This window comes from Liolophura sinensis, chromosome 6 (assembly GCF_032854445.1).
Source record: "Liolophura sinensis isolate JHLJ2023 chromosome 6, CUHK_Ljap_v2, whole genome shotgun sequence".
Lineage (NCBI taxonomy): Eukaryota > Metazoa > Mollusca > Polyplacophora > Chitonida > Chitonidae > Liolophura > Liolophura sinensis.
In genome coordinates, this window is record NC_088300.1 from 40,905,125 (window position 1) to 40,918,331 (window position 13,207).

General features: G+C 41.0%; 1 protein-coding gene across 1 annotated transcript; it reads left to right on the top strand.

Annotated features, from left to right (window-relative positions):
* Positions 1-4,942: 4,942 nt before the first annotated feature.
* Positions 4,943-12,410, top strand: LOC135466257 (uncharacterized). The gene is made up of 3 exons (XM_064743668.1): positions 4,943-5,046; positions 10,786-10,926; positions 12,177-12,410. Exons 1-3 carry the CDS (start codon positions 4,971-4,973, stop codon positions 12,347-12,349), a joined length of 390 nt encoding a protein of 129 aa, XP_064599738.1. The 5' UTR covers positions 4,943-4,970; the 3' UTR covers positions 12,350-12,410.
* Positions 12,411-13,207: the final 797 nt, after the last annotated feature.

A 13,207-nucleotide genomic window follows, 5' to 3' on the forward strand; every position in this document is an offset into this window, starting at 1 on the left:
CCCGATTTTGCCAGAATGTTGTTGATAGCAGAAGGCGGGACCTTCACGCAAGATGGTAGACCATGTGTGTGTAAAAAGGGTCACAGCAAGTATCACACAAAGAGTGTGCTGTACCACGGCGTTTGTGACGATCTCGATGGCGATAAATACGAAGTCATATTTGATTAAGATCAACCACAACAGAGTAAAACTGAATGGTGGAGCCACATACGAGTTTTTCGTGTAATACAATTAAATACAAAAGCCTCTTTTCTGAATTAATGCATGTCATGTGAATAAAATCTTTTTGCACTTGTTTTTGATTATAGGCAGATGTGGATGGCTGCAGTTAAATGGAGCGCTGTATGATTATGATTGGAGGAACACAAGGTTTAACAAAACATTATTAAAGCACATAATTCAGGCATTTAATTACGTTTTGTTTTGTTTATTTATTTATCTATTTCATTGGTGTTTTACGCCGTACTGAAGAATATTTCACTTATGGTGGGTGGAAATTGGGCAGAGCCCCGGGGGATACCCACGACCATCAGCAGGCTGCTAGAAGGAAACCAACATGAGCTGGATTTGAACTCACAGCGACCGAATTGGTGAGAGGCTTCTGGGTCATTACGTTGCGCTGTTGCGTTGACCACATCGGCCACGGAGGACCCTAATTGCGTTTTTGGGGTGAAAAAGTAATTGAATAAATAAACAAAAAGTTTCTAGTTTTGCCAAGGCTTATATATGTAATTTTAAAGGGTATTTTCATCGGCCCTTTCTTGATTGCTTTTACTCTTTAATTTTAAGTAGGTTTATATACAACAATGAAATAAATAAAACAATAACTATATGACAGCACATGGGGATATTGAATATTGCTGGAGCATGTCATCAATGTAGACTAGAATTTTTCTAGGAGAATCGACCTCTTGTTCAATCAAAATTCGGATGGTTATGCAAATGTCAGCGCACCCTACGTCATGCTGAGATTGAGTGCGCTTCCACTAATTCTGTTGTTTCTGTATGTCTCTTTTTCAGTTGTTTGTATTTTGTTAACTCAACGAACCCGTGAATGTTTCACTGATACGATGCTTATCAGGTCTATACGTGATGTAAGTCGGAGCGTCCGGATTGAACTACCGTTCTTCGCTAGTTGTATATGCCTGGAAATACAACAGACAGCGCCACAGAGGGAAAAATCACAGCAATGACGACAGTGTGATATTTGGTAAATGGTCAGGCATATTACCGGTGAAATCCGGTCTCTAGTCCATTTACCTCTGTTAGGGTTTTATTCCCACTTTATTCCAAAAGCCTACCACTGCAAAACTATTGTACACGCAAGCTGAGCTTATTGAATTGTATGACCACAGCCGAGCAATATATGCACATGTGAGAGAAACATTGCGTAAAAAAAACATGTAATCAGTAAGAAGCAATTCTTACCTTACACTTGAAATCATGGCGTACATGACTAAGCTTCGGCGAGCCATACCCACCCTACAGAATGCAGTTTGACTCTATAAGGAGGGTAAGGTTAGAGGCTCACACTACCCGTAATGTCCCCTAGTGGGCTGCATTCATAACGATGATGAACTGAGAGATCATATTAAGTAAATACAAAATATGCCGCGGGCAAGTCTAGTTGGACTTTTGGACCATGTAGCACAAGCTTTGCGCCTTCATAAAGGCTCAGGAGAACCACTCATGTGATTTATACCAGAAATATCTCCTAGATCTGAAGGATTTACTTCAGCCTTTCTCTACTAGCTTTATTTATTACTTGGCATAAACTGGACAAAGACGTCGAGATAGTCCGCAAAACTTACTGAACTTACATGGTACCTCCTAAAACTCGGATTTTCTTATAGCCCGGAACGGATTACAAAGATACTGAACTGAAGAAAATTGCATTTAGATGAAGGTGATCTATGGATACCGATATTGCAACCTTAGCCACCTTCCTACCTCGCTACCTCTGCCTTACATTGAAAGGTAGTAAGGCTGCATCATTAATTACTTTGCTTCGCTGGCTCGTCACCTCACAACCTAGATCCCACGCTCTGTAATTTTAATTTGCTGCCTCTCCCAATATTTAAATGGTCAAGGTAGAGAAAAGGAGGAGTTTCAATGCATCGAAACAGACATTCGTGTACATATACCAGTCCTCATCCAAAACGGACGTTCCAGGTCAGTAATCGCCACACGACAAACACGACAACCACAAACCACCTAAGGACTAATGAAGTACATAAAGTACGAAATTATGATGGAATCACGTAAAGAAAAGAAGTGAAGGGTTTTCTGTTTTCAATGTTTTCGGAAATGTTCTAGACGAATGAATGAAATCAGTATTCAAATGATATACTAAACTAGTATAAGTTGTCGATAATTAAATATGTATCTCTTATGCCCTTTGGTTGCAACTGTTCATATACATGTATCCAACGCGGCTATCTAATTCAACACAATGGATATACAGCTTCCCCCCACCTCCCCAGCTCCGGTTTAAGCGGAATTAGACACAGTCATAAGCAGAGTGCCGGGGATAGTGGACGCTCTGTCCATATTTACTCAGAAGAGATTTATAAAGCTTAGAGTGAAGGCGTTTGCTGAAACAACCTTGACACCAAAAGTTTTTGCAGTGATCCAACAAATGTTACAAGGTGAGGTATGTACGTCGTATGCATGACCTTCTGTATATTGCTGTCAAAATATCCAGGCGTCCAAGTGTCCAAGTGTCCAACTATCCCTCTCGTTGTAAATTCTGCGAGAGAGGAAACCGTTTTGGTTTTTGTACAAATAGAAGATAAGATGCACCATCTGGAGAGTCTTTGATTTCCTTTAAATCCAACAAAGGCGGATATAAAAAAGCTATAAACATATGAAACTATGCATCAACCGCCCTACGTCAAACATCTGAAAAAAACTTCCCTAAAGTTGCATTCGAACAAGGGAGCAATATTCGAGCACCAGACGTCATTGGTAATCCTCTGACTTAAGAACGCCATAAATAAACTCTGTCAAAAAAGAAACGCAACTCCCGTATTTTAGAGATTTTAATATTTAGTTTAGGACGGCACAACTTTTTTCTTATTGAAGACAGAAGTCAGAAATTTGGCAGAATAATAATCAAGATGGTCATGTTTAAAACTGTCTTTTCAAAAGTCATCTCACAGACACCAGTTGCTCACCAGGGGGCGTCTTCCTCAGTACCTCGTATGACCACTACGAGCTGCAATCACTGCACGGCATCTCCTTGGACAAGAACGGATAAGACGCCGGATTCTCTCCTGGGAATGGCCCTCCACTCCTCCTGTAACGCAACGGCGAGCTGTTGAAGCGTCTGTGGCGGTGGCTGACGTTGACGCACGTGTCGATCCAGAGTATCCCACAGGTGTTCAATAGGCCTGGTGATTTAGAGGGCCACGGCAAGACGTTGACGTTGGAATCCTGCAGAAAGTTCATTGTTGCACGTGCAGTATGACGCCTGGCGTTGACCTGTTGAAAAAGCTGTGTCTGTCGGTCAATAATCGGGAGAAGGTGAGGTTGTAACACGTGGTTGATGTAACGTTGGGCTGTCAGGTTCCCTGGAACGATCACCAAGTCTGATTTCTGGTTGTACGAGATGGCTCCCCAAACCATAACACTGCCTCCGCCAAATCTGTCCACCTGCCGGACGCAGATGGGCGCAAAGCGTTCATGACGCCTCCTATACACACGCTGTCTTCCGTCGTGACGTGTCAAAAGAAAACGGGATTCATCAGAAAACCAGATGCGCCTCCATATCCTTACGTTGTTGCACCACCTGAGTCGTAGGCGTCGATGTAAGGGGCGTAGTACAGGTCCAACAACTGGTCTACAGGCACGTAAACCCGCTTCTTTCAGACGGTTCCTAATCGTTTGAGCCGACACTCTCCTCAAACCTGGCATTTGTGTGGCAGTCACGGTTGGTAGGGCATGTCGATTACGCAGGTGAAGGACCCGGATGTACCGATCTTGAGGTGGGGTCGTGATTCTTGGCCTTCCACTTCTCGGGCGATCGTTGGTCGAATTAAAGTTGTTGTAACGGCTCCAAAGTCGGGATATCGTTGTTTTGTGAACATTTAGGTGTCGTGCCAAAACTTTCTCCGGCTTGAAGACGACCAATGGGGATATTTCGGTTGGCAGCACTCAGTCGCGGCATTTTACCGACTTTCGTCGACGAATATATGAATAAAATACGAAAGCACATGGGCTTTTATACACCCCCACATTATAACTGCCATTGTCATGATTTGCATGTGAATGGTTCTGAGTGCGACGTCAACAGGGTCAGTCCATGCGTTGTGACGTCATAAGCAATAAAATACACTTAGGAGAGAAAAGGCAGTTGTTTGGATGATAATCTTCATTGAAAACGTGTATAATTTCATTACATTTGGCTAAAATTTAGTTTGGAAGCAATAACTTTATTGGAACGAATTTTTGATATCCGAGGACAGGGGTTGCGTTTCTTTTTTGACAGAGTTTACATTTGCTGTACTAACATTTCTAAGGTTAAAGTATTAACCTTTAGAACAAGTATATTGGTCTGAGACTATCCTGATATTTGTGATAATTCAGAATGACAACAGTGTGGTAGGAAATCACAATGGCAGGTCATTAAATACTTAACAGCGGAAATTGTTGGTGCTTGGATTTAACAAGGTATAAAAAAGTACGCACATTTCCCAGGGCTTGCCATGCATTAGACCGCATATATTTTATTATAGGTACGGGACTATTTCGTGTAAATCGCTGACAAATTGGTCACATTATGTATTTATATAATTTATGTTTTGCTTCATGACTGTGTACATGACAATATATAGGAAGCATGTACTACATGTGTATTATGGGTGCAGCATTATTTCATGATAATTGTTGACGCGATATAGTCTTGTGACTGTGTGTATTGAGGGCACAGAGTTTTCAGAGATCTTAGGGTGCATTATCGGAGTTTCAACATGCCTTCTAGTGCCTCGCTGCTACTAGTTATCACAGCTGTCGTCTCACTGGCTGCCCAAGGACTAGCGGCTAAAGGTTTGTTTTTGGTATAATGGGGGTGTCAAAGTATACAAATTTGAACCATACAAGGATAGATTCTTTCTTTTTCAGTGGGTCAATATAAATATCATTTCAAGTTGATCTTTGTAACTGAAACCGGAAGGTCTTTGTATACATGTAGCTGAACCTCATATTTTACTAGGTATATCTTTGTGGTTGTAACGTGTTTCTAAACGTCAGATTTTACCAGGTCCATCTGTGTACGTGAAACATTGACCAAACCTCAGGGTTTACCGAGTGAATCTATGTACATGAAGCATTAACCAAACCTCGTCGCTTACCGAGTAAAACTATGTACGTGAAACATTGAACAAACCTCGGGATTTACCGAGTGAATCTGTGTACGTGAAGCATTGACCAAACCTCGGGATTTACCGAGTGAATCTGTGTATGTGAAGCATTGACCAAACCTCAGGATTTACCGAGTGAATCTGTGTACGTAAAGCATTAACCAAATCTCGGGGCTTACGAGTAAATCTGTGTACGTGAAGCATTGACCAAACCTCGGGGCTTACCGAGTAAATCTATGTACGTGAAACATTGACCAAACCTCGGGATTCACTAAGTGAATCTATGTACGTGAAGCATTGACCAAACCTCGGGATTCACTGAGTGAATCTATGTATGTGAATCATTGACCAAACCTCTGGATTTACCGAGTGAATCTGTGTATGTGAAGCATTGACCAAACCCCGGGATTTACCAAGTAAATCTATGTACGTGAAGCATTGACCAAACCTCGGGATTCACCGAGTGAATCTGTGTATGTGAAGCATTGACCAAACCTTGGGATTTACCGAGTAAATCTATGTACGTGAAGCATTGACCAAACCCCGGAATTTACTGAGTGAATCTGTGTACGTGAAGCATTGACCAAACCTTGGGATTTACCGAGTAAATCTATGTACGTGAAGCACTGACCAAACCTCGGGATTCACTGAGTGAATCTATGTACGTGAAGCATTGACCAAACCTTGGGATTCACTGAGTGAATCTATGTACGTGAAGCATTAACCAAACCTTGGGATTTACCGAGTGAATCTGTGTATGTGAAGCGTTAACCAAACCTTGGGATTTACCGAGTGAATCTATGTACGTGAAGCATTGACCAAACCTCGGGATTTGCCGAGTGAATCTGTGTACGTGAAGCATTAACCAAACCTCAGGATTCACTGAGTGAATCTATGTATGTGAAGCATTGACCAAACCTCGGGATTTACCGAGTGAATCTGTGTATGTGAAGTATTAACCAAACCTTGGGATTTACTGAGTGAATCTATGTACGTGGAGCATTGACCAAACCTCGGGATTCACTGAGTGAATCTATGTACGTGAAGCATTGACCAAACCTCGGGATTCACTGAGTGAATCTATGTATGTGAAGCATTGACCAAACCTCGGGATTTACTGAGTGAATCTGTGTATGTGAAGCATTAACCAAACCTTGGGATTTACCGAGTGAATCTATGTACGTGAAGCATTGACCAAACCTTGGGATTTACCGAGTGAATCTGTGTATGTGAAGCATTAACCAAATCTCGGGGCTTACGAGTAAATCTATGTACGTGAAGCATTGACCAAACCTCGGGGCTTACCGAGTAAATCTATGTACGTGAAGCATTGACCAAACCTTGAGATTCACTGAGTGAATCTATGTACGTGAAGCATTGACCAAACCTCGGGATTCACTGAGTGAATCTATGTATGTGAAGCATTGACCAAACCTCGGGATTTACCGAGTGAATCTGTGTATGTGAAGCATTAACCAAACCTTGGGATTTACCCAGTGAATCTATGTACTTGAAGCATTGACCAAACCTCAGGATTTACCGAGTGAATCTGTGTATGTGAAGAATTGACCAAACCTTGGGATTTACCGAGTAAATCTATGTATGTGAAGCATTGACCAAACCTCGGGATTCACTAAGTGAATCAGTGTACGTGAAGCATTGACCAAACCTTAGGATTCACTGAGTGAATCTATGTACGTGAAACATTGACCAAACCTTGGGATTCACTGAGTGAATCTATGTACGTGAAGCATTGACCAAACCTTGGGATTTACCGAGTGAATCTGTGTATGTGAAGCGTTAACCAAACCTTGGGATTTACCGAGTGAATCTATGTACGTGAAGCATTGACCAAACCTCGGGATTTACCGAGTGAATGTGTGTACGTGAAGCATTAACCAAACCTCAGGATTCACTGAGTGAATCTATGTATGTGAAGCATTAACCAAACCTCGGGATTTACCAAGTAAATCTATGTACGTGAAGCATTGACCAAACCTCGGGATTCACTAAGTGAATCAGTGTACGTGAAGCATTGACCAAACCTTAGGATTCACTGAGTGAATCTATGTACGTGAAGCATTAACCAAACCTTGGGATTCACTGAGTGAATCTGTGTATGTGAAGCATTAACCAAACCTTGGGATTTACCGAGTGAATCTGTGTATGTGAAGCGTTAACCAAACCCCGGGATTTACCGAGTGAATCTATGTACGTGAAGCATTGACCAAACCTTGGGATTTACCGAGTGAATCTGTGTATGTGAAGCATTAACCGAATCTCGGGGCTTACGAGTAAATCTATGTACGTGAAGCATTAACCAAACCTCGGGGCTTACCGAGTAAATCTATGTACGTGAAGCATTGACCAAACCTTGGGATTCACTGAGTGAATCTATGTACGTGAAGCATTGACCAAACCTCGGGATTCACTGAGTGAATCTATGTATGTGAAGCATTGACCAAACCTCGGGATTTACCGAGTGAATCTGTGTATGTGAAGCATTGACCAAACCTTGGGATTTACCGAGTGAATCTATGTACGTGAAGCATTGACCAAACCTCAGGATTTACCGAGTGAATCTGTGTATGTGAAGAATTGACCAAACCTTGGGATTTACCGAGTAAATCTATGTACGTGAAGCATTGACCAAACCCCGGGATTTACTGAGTGAATCTGTGTACGTGAAGCATTGACCAAACCTTGGGATTTACCAAGTAAATGTATGTACGTGAAGCACTGACCAAACGTTGGGATTTACCGAGTGAATCTGTGTATGTGAAGCATTGACCAAACCTCGGGATTTACCGAGTAAATATATGTACGTGAAGCATTGACCAAACCTCGGGATTCACTGAGTGAATCTATGTATGTGAAGCATTGACCAAACCTTGGGATTCACTGAGTGAATCTATGTACGTGAAGCATTGACCAAACCTTGGGATTTACCGAATGAATCTGTGTATGTGAAGCATTGACCAAACCTTGGGATTTACCGAGTGAATCTATGTACGTGAAGCATTGACCAAACGTTGGGATTTACCGAGTGAATCTATGTACGTGAAGCATTGACCAAACCTCGGGATTTACCGAGTGAATCTGTGTACGTGAAGCATTGACCAAACCTCAGGATTCACTGAGTGAATCTATGTATGTGAAGCATTGACCAAACCTCAGGATTTACCGAGTGAATCTGTGTATGTGAAGCATTAACCAAACCCCGGGATTTACCGAGTGAATCTATGTACGTGAAGCATTGACCAAACCTCGAGATTTACCGAGTGAATCTGTTTATGTGAAGCATTGACCAAACCTTGGGATTTACCGAGTAAATCTATGTACGTGAAGCATTGACCAAACCTTGGGATTTACCGAGTGAATCTGTGTACGTGAAGCATTGACCAAACCTTGGGATTTAGCGAGTAAATCTATGTACGTGAAGCACTGACCAAACGTTGGGATTTACCGAGTGAATCTGTGTATGTGAAGCATTGACCAAACCTCGGGATTTACCAAGTAAATCTATGTACGTGAAGCATTGACCAAACCTCGGGATTCACTAAGTGAATCAGTGTACGTGAAGCATTGACCAACCCTTAGGATTCACTGAGTGAATCTATGTACGTGAAGCATTGACCAAACCTTGGGATTTACCGAGTGAATCTGTGTATGTGAAGCATTAACCAAACCTTGGGATTTACCGAGTGAATCTATGTACGTGAAGCATTGACCAAACCTCGGGATTTACCGAGTAAATCTATGTACGTGAAGCATTGACCAAACCTCGGGATTTACCGAGTGAATCTGTGTACGTGAAGCATTAACCAAACCTCGGGATTTACCGAGTGAATCTATGTACGTGAAACATTGACCAAACCTCGGGATTTACCGAGTGAATCTATGTATGTGAAGCATTGACCAAACCTCGGGATTTACCGAGTGAATCTGTGTACGTGAAGCATTGACCAAACCTTGGGATTTACCGAGTAAATGTATGTATGTGAGGCATTGACCAAACCTTGGGATTTACCGAGTGAATCTGTGTACGTGAAGCATTGACCAAACCTCGGGATTCACTGAGTGAATCTATGTATGTGAAGCATTAACCAAACCTCGGGATTTAGCGAGTGAATCTGTGTATGTGAAGCATTAACCAAACCTTGGGATTTACCGAGTGAATCTATGTACGTGAAACATTGACCAAACCTCGGGATTTACCGAGTGAATCTGTGTATGTGAAGCATTGACCAAACCTTGGGATTTACCGAGTAAATCTATGTACGTGAAGCATTGACCAAACCCCGGGATTTACTGAGTGAATCTGTGTACGTGAAGCATTGACCAAACCTTGGGATTTACCACGTAAATCTATGTACGTGAAGCACTGACCAAACGTTGGGATTTACCGAGCGAATCTGTGTATGTGAAGCATTAACCAAACCTTGGGATTTACCGAGTAAATCTATGTACGTGAAGCACTGACCAAACCTCGGGATTCACTGAGTGAATCTATGTACGTCAAGCATTGACCAAACCTTGGGATTCACTGAGTGAATCTATGTACGTGAAGCATTGACCAAACCTTGGGATTTACTGAGTGAATCTATGTACGTGAAGCATTGACCAAACCTCAGGATTTACCGAGTGAATCTGTGTATGTGAAGCATTAACCAAATCTCGGGATTTACCGAGTAAATCTATGTACTTGAAGCATTGACCAAACCTCGGGATCCACTGAGTGAATCTATGTACGTGAAGGATTGACCAAACCTCGGGATTTACCGAGTAAATCTGTGTACATGAAACACTGACCAAACCTTGGGATTTACCGAGTGAATCTATGTGCGTGAAGCATGTAAATGAACCTCAGAATTATTAACATCAAATAATTGCAATACAGTGCTTTTTCCCAACTGTCTTCTGACACGACACTCGTCTAGTCATAGACGTAAAACAAATATATGTGTTCTTCGAAATGCACAGAAGTATACAGACAATAAATTAAAAGCTTTAGGAGCGAGTCGTGGTCTCGTGGCTCAAAACCGGAACAATCCCATTTGATTTACCTGAAGTATCTGTTATAACCTATACTGTATACTTGCGAATACAATATATATTGTGCATAAAAGTAATACACATGGGAAGGGTGAGGCCGTAGAAACTAGATAATCTCTACTATGAAAGTTCTTGTTTTCCTCGTTCCTGCTCTCTTTATTCAATCCAAATCAGTGTTAAGTAGTAATACTGTTATATATGTGCATGGTGTACTAGACAAGTCATTCTTCCGTATAATGAAACAGTTTTGACCTAAACGAGATTAAAACATCAGTACGTGGTGAACTTCAGACATAACACGTTTTAAATAATTGATTGTCGGATAAAATATTGCTGTGTATTAGCAAGCGTCCTTTATTTTGGTTTCAAGACTACTGCACTGTCCAGCGAAACTTGAAAGAGGAATGGGGAGAATATGGTAAACTCTGTCGCTGTATTTACCCCGAGAGCCTGTCATACGTCTGGAATGGTGAAAACCCTTCTGATGCCAAGCCACATTGTCTGTACAACGGTGAGCAAATAACGCCTTTCATTTTCTATAGGCTCTGTGTGAATTAACTTGGCAGATTTCTGAACTGAAAAGCGATTTTTGGTGAAGGTGACAAACTAAAACTTCAATGAATAAATCAATCAATGAGTCTGACAGTTAATTACCAACGAGTAACTTTGTATAAAGGTTCCTTAACCACATTGTATCTGGTGTAATCAACATCTCCCTTAGACATGGGATCAACTGTCAATTGACTGTAACCTACTAACGGATGTTCACTCAACTCTGCGTTTGTGTAGCTCTTCAGACATTCGATTCGGACATATTTGCTGCTCTTTTCATTACACAAAAGGCTTTAACATCAGTCATTGATGTGAGAAACAACTGAGAATGTATAGAACACTTTAACTTCTGTAAATTTTCTTTCCTTTTGAGGCAATCCAAAGTTTAGGTCGAATAGCGATTTCTTTATTTTCAAACGAAGTATTAATTTTTAAACATATTGTATTAACCTTAGTGACACGCAAATACTGTGTCTGTTCCAACTTGCTCTTTATTCGTGATCTGAAGGTTCAGTTCTGTCACAGATTACAGCGTTCTGCTTCACAGATTGACTGTAACGATAAACAAAACATAGTTCACTATCTTCAGCTTTAAGTTATTTGAAACAAATTCTTATTTATAGGCAGAGGACTCGAGAACAACGTCAGATAAAACAAAGTATGAAACGTTCCTTTACCTGACAATTTCCAATAAATGTATAATGTAAAAATACACTGAAAAACTTAAAGGTTAGTTGGTAATCAATCTACATGATGTGTAGCAAACTTAAAATAGTTTCCATTATTAACCAATGTTATACCGTAATCATAGCAATTACCAAAGGTCACAAAAACAATGAAATCGCTGGACAGAAGTAACAGAAAGTATACGGTAACACACCGCGCAAACGAGTGAGCACATGTATGCATGCAGGTGCCTTCGATAAGACTAAATATAGGCTAAATTACTGTTATACAACACAGAGAATGCGTAGTGGTATTAATCCTACCGTTTTACAGATCTCGGTAGATACTCATGACCAGAGTCTTCATATCAGATTATTACTTGGAACAGCGCCCTCTGACTGGTTGCCACAGAGTGACCTCCCCGGGCACACACTCTACAGTACACTATCAACACGTTACATGGTATAATGCTTACATTAGGAACATAAAAATACTAAATATTAACAGACTAACAATTTGACCGCTACACATATTGTTTTACAGGCTGCCCTGATTTTGAAAGAATGTTGTTGATTTCGGAAGGCGGAACCTTCATGAAAGATGGTCGTCCGTGTGTGTGTAAAAAGGGTCACAGCAAGTATCACACAAAGAGTGTGCTGTACCACGGCGTTTGTGATGATCTCGTTGGCGATAAATACGAAGTCATATTTGATTAAGATCAACGCCAACACAGTGAAACTGAATAGAGTTGCTTTATGAGTTCTTATGTGCATAATAAAGATGATATATAAATACAAAATACAAAAAGCTTCTTGGTGAATTAATATATGTATTATTGAATTGTTGGAATATATCCTGAGAATATGTTGTAAGAATGGATGCCAGCAAAGAGGTTTGTGCAAGATCGTGAGCGAAGGACACAAGGGGTAACGATAGTACTAAGTATTACAGTATCGATGTTGTTATCGTCAGGTGGCAAACATAGATGTATTTATTTAAATGGATTAATGCTTTACGTCGTGCTCAAGAATATTTTAGTAATTGTAAAGGCATGCGTCAGGTTGATGGACTGAGGAAGCCAGGCATCCTGATCACGGTGGATAGACTGTATTTTGCCAGGTGCTTAAAAAGCTTACTGAGAAGCCAGTCAGAGTTGAACTCGAACGCTCGTGCCAATTCGTCAAGGGTTAATTGTGTGAGATGAGGTGAGCTAGACAACTGAGCCTGCGAAGGCAACTTTGGATAATCAAGCTGACAGTATAACTGCATTTGTGGCCTGCGAGAAAGGTCGAGTTTTTATTGCCTGGTGAACTAGTCCAAAAACCAAATTTATTGCCAGAGCTCTGACCTTCTCGGCGCATGTCAAAGGTTTAAATGTCGAGAAAACAATGATAAAAGTTACATGAAGTTCAGAAGAATGTGTGCGAAAAGTTAGTTGTAAATGTGGAATGCAATATTTTTTCTTCAACGGTAAAAAGACACTTGAAAGTAATTTTTGCAAGATGAGGATTTGGGACCACCTAGTGGTCTAAATGAGGATGTATCACATGTTTAATGAACTCAAACATTAGAGT